The sequence below is a fragment of the Equus asinus genome, chromosome 22 (genome assembly GCF_041296235.1).
Source record: "Equus asinus isolate D_3611 breed Donkey chromosome 22, EquAss-T2T_v2, whole genome shotgun sequence".
Taxonomy (NCBI): Eukaryota; Metazoa; Chordata; class Mammalia; order Perissodactyla; family Equidae; genus Equus; species Equus asinus.
Genome location: NC_091811.1, coordinates 26,196,487 through 26,214,292, shown reverse-complemented (window position 1 = coordinate 26,214,292; position 17,806 = coordinate 26,196,487). Strand labels below are relative to the sequence as shown.

General features: G+C 32.0%; 1 protein-coding gene across 11 annotated transcripts in view; it reads right to left on the bottom strand.

The window, feature by feature from the left end:
- ATF7IP (activating transcription factor 7 interacting protein) overlaps positions 1 to 17,806 on the bottom strand; it is a 113,100-nt gene that overhangs the window by 10,567 nt on the left and 84,727 nt on the right. For all 11 annotated transcript variants that reach the window (XM_014834208.3, XM_070494855.1, XM_014834207.3 and 8 more), the window contains exons 8-12: positions 17,551 to 17,639; positions 14,580 to 15,218; positions 9,833 to 9,897; positions 2,849 to 2,927; positions 640 to 795 (exon numbers count right to left, since the gene is read on the bottom strand). In XM_014834208.3, coding sequence (XP_014689694.3) covers positions 640 to 795; positions 2,849 to 2,927; positions 9,833 to 9,897; positions 14,580 to 15,218; positions 17,551 to 17,639 — 1,028 coding nt within the window. The remainder of the gene's footprint in view (positions 1 to 639; positions 796 to 2,848; positions 2,928 to 9,832; positions 9,898 to 14,579; positions 15,219 to 17,550; positions 17,640 to 17,806) is intronic.

Here is a 17,806-nt window from a genome sequence, read left to right as displayed (position 1 = left end):
ACCTAACTTAAGTGACTGTCATTTTAATTTCACTGGATAAAATTTCACGGGAACTCAATGTTTTCCTTAATGAGAAGAGCACTTATATAAGAATTTTGCAGACAAATCTGTAAGTAGTGGCCTATTTTATGAAGAAGACAAATCATCCTGATTGGCTTCCAAACAGTTTAGGAAATACAGGCTACAACTTAAAAATGTCTAATTTACAGCTTCTTGAGGGGTAGCATGTAAAATATTAGTGCATATTTCCTGATGGTAGTGTTAGACCAGTTAAAACTAATTCAAATTAAGAATCATTTAAAAATTCCTGTTTGATTAGTCAATTATAACTTCTTGGTTATAATCAGAATGAATCATTTCATCCATCCCTCCCAGAGAAAATATATTCATTCTTGCTCTTTACAGTGGCAGATGACAAAGAGATATATCATTTGTCTTCTTTATAATCATTTTGTATCAATGCTGCCACTTAAGAGGGTCAGCAAAACTAAGTTATATTGCATTCAAAAAGACATACTGTCTCCTAAATAACAATGACAATTATTTTTAATTTTCTGTCTGCTTTTTCCTCTCAATTTCATAGTCACATTTCACTGTAGGCAACACTAAAGCTTCAGCTCAATAATTCAGCAAGTTTACCTGTAGGTAGTAAATGTATGGTTGTCTGAGATGGTCCACTTGTTGGCACCCCAGATGGCTGAAGAGGTGGTGCTGGCTGGATGGGTTGCAACGGTCGAGACACAGGCTGAGAAGATCCCATGGTTGATACAGGAGTGTGATTTAGCTTTTTAGGGTCTGTTTAATTAAAAGTGACATTATGATTACTGATATAAGAAAACTAGAAATATGGGTTTTTCCTTCATCTCTGAATTTTACTTTGTCACTCAGTCACATTCACTGCTAAGAGAGTAATTTCTTTCTATTTTAATTATGTGTACTTTTGCCAATTTGAAAACCAAGTCAGACCTTAAATAATTCACTGCTGATTTCTCACATATTCTAATTCCCATTTACAGAAACACAGCTTTCCATTTTGTGTTTTGAAAGAATCCTCCTTGTGAACTCAATACAATATCATGTCAATCAGAATACTTTCATTTCCTACATTACTACATATCTATATCAAGGCCATTCTCCTAAATAAATAACTATAAACTAATGAGGTTTTCACCAGTGATCTTGTATTCCAATTAATCTACTGTTGTTTAGGTTCTTTTGTTTGATAACACAGATGGTTGCTTATCTACACTATCCAGTCTTTTAAAATAAAATACACAGAGTGTCTGATCTCAAAAAAGTTCTCCAACAGCCTATGAAATAAATGTTTGCAACTCAGAAAAAGCCCTTAAAAATAGGTAACCCCTACATAGCATAATACAAAAAGTGTAAGCCAAAAGACCTTCTCTGACCAAAACGATCCCCACTGATTTCTATCCTATGGAATTCCTCATTAAAATGTAAACAAAATTTAAGGCTTTAGCAACTGTCACTTTAATTGGGTGCTGATGGAGAAGAACTCACTCTAGAATGGGAGAATTGAAGGTACACTCAGGTGGGACAATAGAAAGAGATCCCACGAGGTAAGAATGTTAGAAAGGAAAAGGGCAAGAGTTCCGATGACAAACTTCGCTTACTTACTTTTTTATTCAGAATCAGCCTGCCTGTGTCCTCTGAAAAATAAACCTGTATTTTTGTCCTCTAGACGTTCATTATATTTAGACTCATGTATTAAAAAACAGTAAAAGCAAGAGAGATGATTTGAAACTTTTTAAGAATAACCATACTAGTATGAATTCAACTCTGACAAATGATGGCATAAATCTTCTAATTTTACATGCATTTTATACAAAAAAGCTGATTTACTGTCACATAATCAATTGTATACCTAAAACCAATTGAACGATCTTATTTCCTAAAATACAATTTTTAAATCTTTAGGTTTTTGAAAAGTTTAACGTCTTTAAGACAATAAACTTATCATCTGACCCTACTAGATTTTCCACATGCATTATATAATTATCACAGAGTTTTACAGATATATCTGCGAACAGTTATTTTGTGCAAGTAAGTTTGAGAAATACTTTGTATCTTGAATCGTTCTTGAAGAATTACATTATAAATTAGCATAATAAAGGCTCAGAGAAGTCTGTACTGAAAAAAAAAAAAAAACTCCTAATTTTGTTTAATTCAGCATTTCCCAAGCATATTTAACAGTGAACTTTTTATTCATAGAACACCTATTAACACTGCAGAAGAACAACTGGGAAAATTGGCTAATATCTATCCAATATAGTTTCTAAATATTCTAACTCAGAATAATATTGAGGATATTGGGTTTGCATGCTTTTTAACATTACATTCATTTGTATTTATATAACACTAAATAAAGGAAATTATTTCAAATAACCAAAATTAAGTGTATACATACTTAAAACTATCTACATTAAAGTACACACACACACACACACACACACACACAGAGAAAGGGCATTTAATTTGATTCCCAGATCCCTTAGTGACTCCTACTCTCTGAATTTATCCTCTACTTTAAAATGGGCATTATAGAGCTATTGCAAGGATCAAGTGAAATAACTGATACAAAATAAGAGGTGCTCCATAAGTTAAATATTCTAACTGTTCTGTTTTCCTTTATGCCTTGTTCATCTTCATTCAAGATTTGATTTCTATTTTTTAACTCTAATCTAAAAAATTCCCATACTAAAAGGGATACAAATACACCAAGTGTAATGCTGTAGAGATCTGTCTTCATTGAATAAATATTATACTAGATTCAGAGGAAAAAATGGTATCAAAGCATTCTTTAGTACAATTACTTATATTTAAGTACCTTGTGAAGCTCCACTCTCCTCATCATCCATTGTGAGATCAATGACACCACCTGAATCACTGCCTGCGGCTTTTCCACTCTGAAAAACAAAACTTGTGCATTTTGCAAAGGAAACTCTGGCAGATATAAAGGAAAATGAAATACTGAGGGGAAACGAAGATAATGAGCAGCCTGGTTCAATCTGGACCTCTAAATGGCTTTCCCTAAAGAAAGACAGTTTGTCAGATAAATGACCCCAGGATTCTCAGCAGCTAAATATCTACCATGATGCAAAAATAATTTTAAAATATTTTCACAAGAAATTTTAGTAGTATTTTTTAAAAAATTAAGCTGTCAATTGCATAGAGATATTGAAGTTAAGTGCTTTAAGTGATAAATGATTAAAGAGAAACATCATTCATTTTCCAACATTTAAAATGTTGACCAATCCTACACTAAATTGTCAATATTAATTTGGAAAAACACTAAAGGCAACTTTAAAGCTAGAATTAGGTTATATAAAATAACTTAATCTATTTTTTCCCCTAAAGAATGGTATGATAGGATAGGATATGATATACAGTAATGTTAACTAATACCCAATTTGACCAAGTTAACCCATTGTCCAAAATCATTAGAAATGTAATTTTAAAAAAAATTTTTTAACTATATAATAGCAACAAAAAAGGAAAGAAGTACAACACAGACCTAAAGAACCAAGATCTTTGAGACAAAAAGACTTTTAGTTCCAGTACTTATTAGTTATGTGAATTTATGTTGAAAGGTAATTTCCTCAATTTCCAAAATCTGAATATGCAGTCTGTTACAAGGATTAATCCAAATATGTATATAAAGAGCTTAACACCCAGCATGACACATGGCAACTGCTTAATAAATGCTAATCATAATTACTTTATGATATAAGAGATTAACTCCAATGATTAAGGTTTTCTTCTGCGAAACTCAGATTTTGTGAAATTAAAGAAAGTAATTCCTTGATGTCAGAAAATTCAGGCCTAATCCAAAGATAATGATGTAATTCTAAATCTTACAATTATAAACCTTTATATGACAATGACTTCATAGAAACGGACCTGTTAACAAACACCACAAATATATAAAATTCAAAGTAAAAGTCCTAACAAATCCTTGAAGAATGAAACAGAATCCACTCATTACAATATATCTATAAGGTCCACTTTTCAAAGTTTGCTAAATTTAAATTTATCAAAAATTACTAGAAAAATATACAAAGACCAATAAACTAGGAGTCAACTAAAGACAAAAGATACTCAATAGAAAATGACTCCAAGCAGAGCCAGATGTTTAATTCAGCAAAGACTTCAAAGCAGCAGTTAAAAATATGTTTAAAGAATTAAAGGAAAGCATGATAATAATGAATGTGCAAATAGGAAATCTCAGAAGTAGAAACTGAAAAAGAATAGAAATTTTAGGGCTGACAGTACGATTGCTAAATAAAAATTAGCCAGGGAGATTCAAGAGCAGATTGTAGATGGCAGAAAAGACTCAGGGAAATTGATCCTAGATCAGTAGAAATTTTACAGAAAGAAAAACACAAGAAAACATGAAAAGAACCTGAGACCTGTATAATATAAAAAGAAGCAGTTCAGTAAAACTCTAAAAGAAAGGAAAGAAAGAATGGGGTTGAAAAAATTATTTGAAGAGACAATGGCCAAAACCTTCCCAAATTTGATAAAAAACATTAATTTGCAAATCCAAGAGGTTTGCTCCAAGAGGAGCAAAGAGTTATTGCTGAGTATTGATCAGAAACTATGGAATTAAGAAGACTCAAACAATATACTCAAAGGGCTGATAATTTTTTCAAAATGTATAAACTAAGAACTCTGTATACAATAAAGCTCTCCTCAGAAAAAGAAGGTTGAACACAAAAAAGTACATTTTTAGATATACAAAAAACAAGAACTCATCACAAACACATCTACACTGTAAAAAAATCTTAAGAAAATTCTTTAGTTTGAAAGGAAATGCCAATTCAGATTTATAGAAAAGAATAAAGAGAACCAAGTAAGTAAATATGAGGATAAATATTAAAGACAATATAGCTTTCCTTAATTTCCTTAAAAGATATATGATACTCTAAGATAAAAGTTAAAAACAATGTATTTATAGATTTGTAGCATATGTAGATGCAATACAGAATGCAATATATGTGAAAATAAAACCATAATGCATAAGAAAACAAGAATGTAATATACATGAAAATCAAAAGCAGTAGGGGGTAAATATAAATATACAGTGCCAAGGTTCCCATAACTTATCTAAGTAATTAAATATTAACTCTAAGAATAATGAGAAATAACTTTAAAATTTAGATACATATTGTAAAACCTAGAAAAAACCTTAAAAAAAATAAGTCAATACACACATAGCTAGAAAGGCAACAGAAGAATTAAGATAGAATACTTAAAAAGAAAGAAAAAAAGAAAAAGGTTGGCACAAAACAGGAAAAAAGCACACAAACAAAAAACAGAGATGAAACAAGTTTTTAAAATCACAAAACATCAGACCTAAACCCAATCATATTAATAATTACACTAACTGTAAATGGACTCAAATTTCCTATCAAAATGTGGGGATTGTCAGATGGGATAACACATCAAGAAATCAAGAAATAACTATTTTTTCCTCCTAGATACTCACTTTAAATACAAAGATGCAAACAGACTGAAAAAAGTAAGCATAAAAAAGCTGCTATGACCATGTTAATATTAGATGAGATACAAAGAAGGAAACTTAATAATGATAAAAGGGTCAATTTGTCTATTTCTCCCATTAATTTTGTTGTTTTCCCTTCATAGCTTTTGATGTTCTATTATAGAAGTGCATATTTTTCTATAATGTATAATCTATAATAGGACAAAATGGTTTACAATCAATGACATAATCTACTGAATTATATTTTTCTGGATCATAACCTGACTGATACAATTCATCTATTATCATATACTACACGTAGTTTCCTGGCTGTATTTTCTTCTTTAAAAATAGAATTGGTAATTACTTAAATAGGCATTAATAGCAATTATAAGATAATCATAAGACAATCATGATAGCCAGCATTACTCCTATTAGGCTCTGTGCTAATTGTTTTACATTCATTAACAAATTTAATCTTTATAATAATCCTATGAGGTGAGTACCAGCATTAGCTACATATTATACGAGTCCAAGGTGTTAAATAACTTGCCCAAAGGTTACCCACTATTAAGTGACAGGAGCCTGGTTGTCTGACTCTAGAGTTTATTATTTCTATGCCAACAGGTATAGATTTATAAACAGACACATATACCTATCTATGTATCTTTACATTTTTTCTGACACCATTTCTAAGAATCCGTATCTAATCAGAGACATCACACATTTGTATCTGTAATTACATGTATTACTGAAGTTCTCAACTTGAAACTATCAAAAAAAACCCCACAAAACTTAGTTGGGTCAAATAGGTTTTAATCTAGTCATGCACCACAAAAGAATGTTTTAGTTAAGGACAGACTGCAATATATGACAGAGGTCCCATAAGATTAGTACCATACAGCCTAGGTGTATAGTAGGCTATACCACCAGCTTTGTGTAAGTACACTCTATGATGCTCACACAACGACAAAATTGCCCAACAACATAAACGCCTAACAATGCATTTCTTAGAACGTATCATCATCGTTAAATGATGTATGCCTGTACTAAGAACATATTTTATTAAAAAGTTATCTAATCATGTGTTATTCTCCAACAATAACTCCCATTAAGTGAACACTAAGGAAATTTCAAGAGAGCAAAGATGTTGGCTTTGTAGAGATTTTTTTTTTTTTAATGAAACAAATAACAAGAACATATTTGAAAGGCTACAGTAGAGCAATTCAACAATTGCGAAGAAAGTTAAGACAGAAGACCTGGTTGTTCACTCCCTGCACATCTCTCCCAGGGAACTGGGAACTATAACTGAAGCTTGGCTAGCTACTAGGAATGCGGCCCTTGGAAAGTTTACGTAAATGATTTGTAATTTTCTTAGGTCCACCTTGAATAATGGACAGTGTCATACTGACTTGTCAGGATTGATTCGCACAAACATTAAGATTGATGGTGTACACCTGATTTCACTGTTGGGGTCCTGAGTTGTGGCTGCCATGACTGGTAACATACAAAGACATGCCTATATGACCAGCCCTCTAAAATACCTCAGACTCTGAGACTCAATCAGGTTTCTCTGGGCAGAGATTCTCAGGGCATGTCCCTGCAGTTAGTAACAGAGAGAAAGCACATCTCATGCAATGCTGGACAGGGGAGGATTTAGAAGCCTGTGCCTGATCTCTCTGAACCCCACTTGGTGCATATATTTTTCCTGTTGTTTTTGCTCTCTACCTTTTTGCTATGTAAACCATAACCAAGAGTACAACCTGATATGGGTCTTCTAAGTCCTTCAAGCAAATCAGCAAACTTGACGGTAAGCCTGAATCCCTCAAAACAGCAATATAACTACAAATGGCAGCAGAAAGTATGACAATGTATGCTAATAATTTAAATAATAAGTTTACTTTTCAATATATGAAATATATTAATAAGGTATATGTGAAATGAGATATATGAATAAAATATGTAGTAATAATTCATTTTACAAAATATGTTAATAAATTCTTATTTGGGGGATATTAGAGAAATCTTCATTCAAGGACTACAAAAAAAGACCATTTTACATATTTAATTATTTCCTAATTAGGTATGACTGAACAATAATCATTTCCATACCAGCCACTCAGATTCCTCCTAATCTATACTAGCTTTAAAGTGCTCAGAAGCACAACTAAGATTTGGCACAGAAAAAAGAAGTTAGCCATGTGTACTTAGAAAGCGACATTCTAAAACATCACAGTCTACTTGGTGTACATTACTTTCTAGTTGCTATTAAGTGGCATATTTAATAAAAAGCCAACATGTAATTTCTTAATATATCTTCCAAAGACCAATAGTGTTACATTAATGAAGATACTCAGCACAATGACAAAAATTATATTTGTACCAGAAAAGTCAAACCAGCAAAGCAAGGATTTATAACTGGCAGCACTTGTATACCTCCATAATGGTTTTTCATTATATAATAAAATGTGCATATTACATTTATTACATTCATAAGTAGTACTCATTCAAAGCTGAAACTCTGCTATTTTTGACAAGGCATTACTTGCACAGCTTGGCTGCCTAGTCAAACTGCTTGCATGTTTTTCATAAGACGGTATCGAATTCCTCCTCCTCTACGCCAAATAAAATATCCATTGAGAGCTTAATATTTGGTTGTACTGTCTCTTGCTGTCTGATGCAGTTACTGATTCAGCTGACTTTTGGATTGACTGGTATAAGCTGTTTCATCAAATATGTCAGTTACATAATACAATGCAAAGTAAAATATTCTGGATTCTCAAACTCATGAAGTATGGAGTAATACATAATATTTCAGATTTTCTAGAATATAATAAGCAGTTGGGTGTAACTGGGATTTATATTACTTTAATTTTTCCTGAATTTTAAAAGTAGAGCAACTTTTATATCAATTTTAATTTCACTTAAATGTTTATGATATTATATACATTTCATTTCAGCAACCCAATATAACCTTTTACAATGACAAAACCTGTCTTTTCCAATATGGTAGTCATTAGCCATATGTGGCTATTGAGCTTTGAAATGGGGCTACTGTGGCAGAGGAAGTAAAGTTTAATTTTAATTTGAATAGCTACTCATGACTAGTGTCTACCATATTAGACACCATAACTCTATCACCATTTTTATCGTTATTTCTCCATTAATAAGATGATTAAACAAGTCATTACAATGTCCATTTTCTGTCCTGTAAATGTTACTTAGCTTGTCCAAACCAAAAAAAAAAATCACTGAGAGAAATAAAGATGTCTGTAAATTCTTTGTTTAGTTTTAGGTTGACTTTACAAAATAAAGCTAGACTTCCTATAAATGTCAGACAAAAACCACTGAATATATCAACATTTTCTGTACCACATCTTTCAGAAAGTAAAGTATCTCATTACTTTTAATTAAAAATGTAGCTATAATCCACAGGACATTCTCAGAAACAATCACAAATTTGACCTTTAATACCATACAGAAAGACTGCTATAATTTGACAGAACTAAAAATATTTCTAATAGCTTTAATTTGATCTATAAACCATGTTGTATATCTAGCTTTGGTCAAAAATCCATTTTAAAGGAAAACAGACATAATTAAACATCATTATGCTTTTGTTTTAAAATTTATGTCATTTATTTGTGCCTGGCTTATTCAAGACTTCTTTTTGGTTTTTTAGAAAAATATATGAGTTTCTTGAAATGATTAAGAGGAAGGGAAGAAAATACAATAAAACTGTCAAAAACCTAATGACTTCCCTACACATCTATTCCCTCTAAAGCTACGTAGTGAAAGAAGAAGGAACAATATTGTTAACACAGGAAAAAAGTAGTTACCCCATTCCTGGGGGATTAAGATTTAACATGAAAAAGTAGCAAGACTGGCAAAGTGCTAATATGCTATCAGAAAGACTAAGATTTTCTTTCCAAACAGCTATTTCTAATCAGCTTTGAAGAAGCTAAAATGGTGCCTTTCTATATGTGTTGAGGTGTAGAGGGTAAGACAGAGAGACCATCTTAAAAGGATGGGCCAGAGAGAAGCTACTTGTGCAGACTGAATCTTTAAACCATGTGAAGGCAAATAACCAGACCATCAATTATATAACCTAAGTACCTAGTTAATATAATAAACTAATATTATCTCTGAGAGAATTACAAAGCAAAGAAATCCAATTCTTGTCAAACATTACAGAGAAGCTCTTTGAAAATCTTTGGACAGTTGTAAAAAATAGAATAATTTTCATTGTCTCAAAGAATACTGATGGAAAACCATTCTCCTGTGGACTATAATTAGAATTTTACTTTGAAATAGAAGGAAAAATCTTACCTGTGATGTGCTATCAGCTGCTTTCTTATTAACAGAAGCATCTATTGTTTTGTTTGTCTGGTTTTCTGAGGAGTCAAAAAAAAAAAGTCAGAGTCATTTTTAAAAGCATCTACAAAATATGAAAGGTTGTGTTGCTTTATATACAATAATTCATATAATTTTCTCCAGTTATTTTTTTGTCTGTCAACATGTCACGTACGTAAATGGAGTCTTTCACAGATCACTGTTACAACATCTTTCAGAAGGATGAATTCACAATAGGGATCAAAAAACTTGACAGACCCATTGACCCAGAAACTTTAACTCTATCCTAAGGAATATCTCAGGGAACAATTTAAGATGTGCATAACTTAAATGTTCTAACATGAGTGAATGGTTAAAAAATATATAATTCTTCCATACTATACACCTTTGGAGAAAAAAACAATGCCATAGCAAAAAATATAAGAAAGTCCTTAGAAAAATAGTTACAAACACAGTGATTCCAAGAAAATACACAGGCATAGCCTCCGTGGTTCAATCACAGATGATTTTTCTTTTTTTATTCATTTTTCAATTAAATTGTATTGTTTGTGCTACACACACACACACACACTGTACAGACATACATATGAGAGCCACTTCCGGAACAGCAGAGAAAATAAACCAACTATGTTTTTCTGCCTCAGTTTCTAAAGAGAAGGTATTAAATTTTATCAGATATCTTTAGCATCTACTAAGGTAATTATTTAGCCTTTCCTCTTTGGAAATGCAGCGAATTACGTTAACAGGAGTTTTCTAATACTGAAATAGCCCATCCTTGCTTTCTGTACATAAAAACCCTCTTGGTCAAAATATGGCATTCCTTTCATTTGCAAATCTTCAGAACACATATTGTGTAAATCATTTATTTTAAAAATAAATAAATAAAAACAGGAGATAGAACAATATATTTCCATATATACACATATAAACCTGTACATCAAAAAAATCAGGGTAAACATCAACTGTTTAAAATTGGTTTTTCCAGGCTAGCAAAGTAAAAAGGAGGCCCTTACAATTTTTCCCTACAATTTCTCCCTATCTGAATTATCTTAGCTCTTTCTGTAGGAAGAATACAGTAAGATATTATTTAGTTTTTTAAAAAGATCTTAAAATTACTTCACTTATAATGAATCAGCATCTGTTTTGGACTGTGAAGTTCCCGAAATACTACCTAACAAAAAACTAATTCTAGGTTACTGATCCTACACTGCAGAGTATTAAAATACACTGATGACATTACCAAAACCTCAGCGATTCACTACCAAAGTTGTTTATATACCACGCTAGAATATATTCACTTGGATTTGAAACTCATTTTCATTTTCAAATGAAAATAAAAGGTAACTTCAGATGAAAAGTAGATGAGGGAGCTTCATTTTTCTTTTGTTTACATATTCTCATACAAAAAATTCCTCAAGATTCAGGAAAGACTTAGACTGCTTAATAAAAGTTTATATACATACATATTCACACACAGAAATATATATTTATTTTTAAAATAACTATGAGAGTTTTGTTATCCAGTATGACTCACTCTTTGACCTAACTGTCTCAGAGCTAGGAGTCAATTATTCACAGAACTGTAATAATATTCCTTAATCTAGATTTTCAAGTAATATCCCCTGCCCCTTTATTACAGACATTTTTCTTGGTTCTTAATGTAACATTTTACAGTTTCACTGCATCCTTCTTGTTTTCTTTTACTATAATATCTACTTTAGATGACTTCTGAAAGTAAAAAGTTATAAATCAATCTATGTATCAATAAAACTAATCAGGGTGTGAAATAAGAAATCGTACCTTGGAATCTTTCTATCATTTGGGAAACATCTCTATCTTGTTATTCTTAATAGATACGGTCACTTTTAACCAACACTGCATTTTTACCAGAGTCAACAAAGCGTTTTACAGGAGTGCCAATTAGTGTCCCTTAGTAGGTGCTGGACAACTGTTGTACGGAAAAAAATGGAATGCAAAACTTGTAAACCGTTTTCACACCACTTCTCATCTAAATCACTACAAGGGCCTCCTAACTGGTCTCCCTAACTCCATTTTTATCCCCTCCAAACCATTCCCCTCCCTGTAGCCAGTGTTCATAAATGTCACACTCCTCTGCAAAAATCCTTTAACCTTACTTCCCACGTCTTCCCATTCATTATCTCTTACCTTTCCAGATCTCCCATATCCTCTCACAGAAACCTGCATTTCTTAATACTTATCACATTATAATGAATTACTCATTTAACAGCCCAGATCCCTATTTGATTGTGAGCTTGGTGAGAATGCGACTATCTTATACATTTCTGTGTCTGCAGGATTTTAGAACAATACATGCCTTCAATATTTCACGAATGAATGAAATTAGCTATAATTTAAGCCCTAAATTTCCAAGTAGTCTCTAGGATGATTTCTACTTTACAACAGACAGAAAAGAATGACTTACTAAAAGGGATGTATGAACTATAATAAAATATATATAAATACAAGTGATCTAGTTAGCATATGTTCTCATTAAGTCAACAATACCCACATAAGTACAAGACAAAAAGTTGTAATTATATAACTAATTAATTTATCATATTAAGGAGGTATTAAAGTTTAGCTTCAACCTTCATATTCAGCCAAAATTTGCTCTCTGGCTTCAGTTAGTTTTCGGGAAGCCTAAACAGCTAAATGCCTACTTTAACATAATTTATGGCACTCCTGAAATTATACATGATCAAAGAAAGTATCATCTCATAGGATCTCAATCTAATTAATATTATGAACAACACACAAACAAAGCCTGTCATTTACATTTATAGTTAATACCTAATAATTTACTTTCAAATGTAAAGTAAGCGTTTCAAAGATAAGCGTTCTAAATAGAGCTTGAAATGAAGATTTCCTTAATATAATTTATATATTAAAGTACATATAAATGTCTTAAATATGCTAAAATGTAAAATTTTAAGTGTAAGTATAAATGTATATTATCAGAAAAGTAGAATGATGCACTATTTAATAATGATTGTGAAAACTATTAATTTTATATACAAAAATAATTAAGAATAATCAAGTAATTAAATACAAAACAGACTGACACATTACAACTAATAAAGTGCATTAGCTAGATAACAGGGGAAAATATACCCTTTCCGTAAACAAATATTCATAAAAATTTTGAGAACAGTAATGAAATTATACTATAATTTGATATGTGTAGAAGTATTTAGAGTACTAGAATTCGTAACATTCATCAAAATCTCTTGAGTTATTTCTTTCTTTTCAGGCCATGGTCTTTCAGGAAAAGTGCTATATTTAAGAATATATCTCACCTTGTGACTATGAATTAAAAACAATGTCAACTTATGCTCAATATTTCTAAAGAGGAAAAGCTCCAAAATCACATAAAACAATGTCCATGATAAATCATCTTCCCCTTGACATATTAAAAAATACTGAGGATTAGAAAAATAAATTAGAGAAAAATGAACTAATCCCCCAAAATCTTAATCATCTAACCTCAATTAAAAGTAAGCATCTTTTAGTGTTGTAAACATGAATTAGAGTGTCTAAGGAATAATACGGTAGTAGATAATGCTAAAAAATATTGTTATTGTATTGTGCAAACATACATTTTAAATACTAATATTACTAATAATTGCATTTTTATATAAAATTTCAGATTTACTCTTATATCCCAGATGTTAATTGTATGAGGTGACTCTCAGCTGCAGTCCAATATTAAATTTGATCTGCCACTCATTTACTCTCTCAACAATTCTGTGAAATATCATCACTACTTTGTATGAGAAAACAAACTCACAGGGCAAGTACATGACTAATGGCTACATGAAGAAATTAGGGAAAAAAAACCCAAAGGCTTGTACATCTCACTTATAAAAGTAATTTTGTACTTTAGAATCTGTTTCTTCTATTTCGTGGTCACTTACTATATCAATAAGACAGATACTATAGCAATTTCATTATACACTTGATGTCTACCCATTCTTGCCTGTCTTTTCAAGAGGAGTGGGAATAGATGTGGAGTCAGAAACGAATACTAGCAAGTTCAAGAGTGCAAGCAAAATGCACACTTTCTAAGAACAAGGAAGATACAGTTTTACAGATTTTAAATACAAGAACAATCAAGTTCTCCTTTTTGTAATACTTCGAAGTATATACAAACATAATCATATGTCATATGGGAAAATATACAAAAGAGAAAACCAGAAGCAAACATTTTGTAGTAAATTAGAGAGGGACAATTTTTAAAGTGTTCAAATTTGGAAGATGTGAGTCATGAATGCACAAAGGCATTTTCCAGCTGGTTAGGGAAGATATCTGGTTTTTATTTTCCCTTTATAAACACATATTATGTCCTCTAGATACTTTAAAATAAATTTGCTCTATTCAGATATTCCTGACAAATGTATTATAAAAGCAATTCATAATGCTTGCTACAAAGCCTAAACGAAAAATTCACCCAGATTAGGAAAATTACTAAAAGATCAACTATAAATGCTAACTTCTCACTCAAACTCTTTCAAATCCCATTTTAACAACATCATTTCTTTGAAAACCAAAAACTTACTAAAAATAATCTCTAGGATATTCTATTTACTCTGTTCTTTCAAAAATGCTAGCCACTTCCACACACACACACCCACACACAAGTTCAATTACCTATAGGCCATTAACATGCTTGCATTTCTATTATTAAACCTACAGAGTGACTTACCAATTCTTGGGGTGGTAGTGCTGGTCTGCTCTGCCGAAGATGAAGTACTAAAAGCAGAAATTGGAATTTTCATCTGTATAGGACCTCGATTATTTGATGGACTATAGAGTCCTGACGGGCCTACTGTGGGTAAAGAAGTCCTTGTGGCTTGTACAATAGAGTGTGCTGTTGGAACAGCCTGTACAGCAAGTGTTGTTCCTAATGGTGCAGCACTGGCAGGAGAGTTCCTTTGAATACTAGGACTGGGCACAGAAGGAACGTTGTTTGGTTTAGTAGGGTTTGGCAAGGACGGCAAGGATACTGGATTTTTGGTAAGACCACTCACTGTAGGTGGGCTTTGCACAGAAATGAATTCAACGTTGCCAGATGGTTGATTGGTCACTAAAGTCCCTGGATGGCTCTGTAGGAGCTGAGGCTGGGAGGATACCGCAACAGGTACATGCAAAATCACCGGCAAAGGTTGTAAAGAGATTGTAGGTTGGGGATTTCCACTAGGCACCTGAGTAGTAGCAACTACTGTGGCTGTGTTAGGTGCAGGAAGAACTGACGGTGCTGTCAGAGAACTCGAAGTCACTGGAGTCTGCAATTTGGGTTGACTAGTGACAACTGCTGGAGGAGTGACAAGATTGGTTGAAGATACTATAGAAAGAAAAAAGAAGTTGCAGTTTAAATGGTTATTTTCATTTATAAGCAGGATAATATGACACAATACAAATTTAATGCATTGCAGTAGATACAGTAACGTCTTTCATGATGAAATTTTTTTCCAGATCTAATTCTGGAAATTCTTAGAATTAAATCTGTAGAAATATTTTCATAGCTATTTTTGGTACATTATGAGACTATCACATGGTTAATGATTAATATGGAGAACAGCTATCTCAGTATCATAAGAGTCTGAAAATTACTATAATCACTTCAGAGTAACCAACTGGAAAAACAAATAAAAAAACACTGAAAACTTAGTAAAATTTTATAGATATTTTTGAAACTACACTAAAAACACTATAAATCCTTAGGACACTGGTAATATATATACTCAAAGAAAAAATCCATTAACAGTCATCACTATTAATGAATAACAGATAGGCTTTGTCATGGTATTTTATCATTTGGACCATGTGAAACTTGAATTTGAGGATCAAGTTTTATTGAATTGCCTGGGAGAGGAACTAGTGAGAGGAGGCTGCCTCTTTGATACTCTACTGACATTTTATGATATGCAAAATAGCAGAATGAAGATGGGAGATGAATTAAGAAATGAGGAAGAAGGCCAAAGATGAGAGAAAATAAAGCTGATGATCACTGGAGTCTTAAAGTAATTTTGGTTCAACTACTTGTGTTTATTCTCATTTGAACATGGTTACTAAGAGTAGCGAGTCTCAAAGTGTGGTCCAGGGGGATACCTGGAGGTTATGGAGACCCTTTCAGGGAGTTTGCAATGTCAAAACTATTTTCTTAACAACAATAAGACATTTGACTTTTTCACCATGTATGTATTTGTAGGGACAGGGAAAAGGCAATGGTGAGTAAAGCTTCTGATGCAGTACAAAAACCAAGGTAGCAGTACCAAACTGTCACTGCACTCTTTACCACCACATGTTCACAGTGAAAAACAACCAAACAAAACCAGTTCCATGTAAGAATGTCCATGATGAAGTAGTAAAAACGACCTATTTCATTAAATCTTAACCCTTCAGTATAAGGCTTAACATGCTGTGTGAAGACACAGGAAGTACACACTCATACAGCATTACTGCTGCACACCAAAGTAGAACGGCTGGCTAAAGAAAAAGAGCTTCTATGATTGTTTGAGTTGTAATCTGAGCTAACAGCCTTTTTCATGGAAGACTATCTATACTTGAAAGAATGACTTACAGACATACTGTGGTTGTTCATACTTGGGTAGTTAGCAAATTTCCTCTTAAAAATAAACCAAGTAAAGCAGTCACTTCACAGAAAACAACCAACAATGTTTATTGGCAATAGTAAAATTAAAGTTTTAGAAAGAAAAATTAGAACTTTGGAAAAAGCTACTATTTGCCACTGAGAGCATGACAGTTTCCCAAACTTTAGACTTTTAGACTCAACAGTGAAATAAATGAATGTGATTCTTTAAAAAAATTAATGAGATGTCTCAAAATTTGGAAGATTTAGATAAATCAGTGAATATTTTCCAAATGATCTAGGAATGATATTCATAAAAGATATATCCAACTATAAGACAGAGGAATGAATTTAATAAAAAAATTTGAAAAGTTAATTGGTATGGTTTCAGATTCCACTTTACAACAAACCTTTAATAAACAACAAGTTGACTGTGTCAAAGAAAAATATCCACAATTCTCTAAAAGGGCTAACCCTTTTCCAACTACAAATTTGTATGAAGCTGAATTTTCTTCATATACTTCAAATTGCATAAATCAAAACAACAAATTGTAACAGCCTGAATGCATACATACATATAAGAATCCAGCTATCTTAGGCCCTCTTAAGTTTTTAAGCAAGGTATGAAAAGGATTTATAAAAATGTAACACTTTTTTCATTAAATTTTTAAGCTTGGAAAATAGTTGTTTTTCATTAAAACATGTTATGTGAATTACATAATGCTTTTTTAATATTTTTGAATGAATAAATATTTAACATGTTTGTTTTAATTTTTACTACAGTAAGTATCAATTAATATAACCCACAAAAACAAAAGCTTTTGGGGGTTCTTGATCATTTTATAAGTTTATACAGGGATATGGAGACCAGAAAGTTTAAGAAACACTATAGTGGAGATTTGAATTTCTATACTTGTATGCATATTTGTAATCCTGATATTTTAATAAAATTTTTTACTTAGCACTCAATTTTAGACCAATATGCTCAGTTTCTTAGTCCCTCTGAACCTCAAAAGCATGTAATAAAAGAGAACCAATGCCTTCAGTTCCTGGGAAAATGTATTTCGGTGTTGAAGAACATTACCTGTATTCACAGGGGTTTGAAAGGATGGTGGTGCACTCTCGCTTACATTTCTTTTGGACTCCAGCATCTGTCTCACTGTGGTTACATTTCTATGAAATATACATACACAAATAGTCAATGGATATGCCATTCTAGGGGACATTGATTTATGTATAGAGAAATCAGTGGCTTATAGGAAAAAGAGTGGTTAGGCGTGGGTATTGTAGCACTAAACTAGAGCATAGGGAAGAGTCTTCCTCCTACATTCTAATGTCCT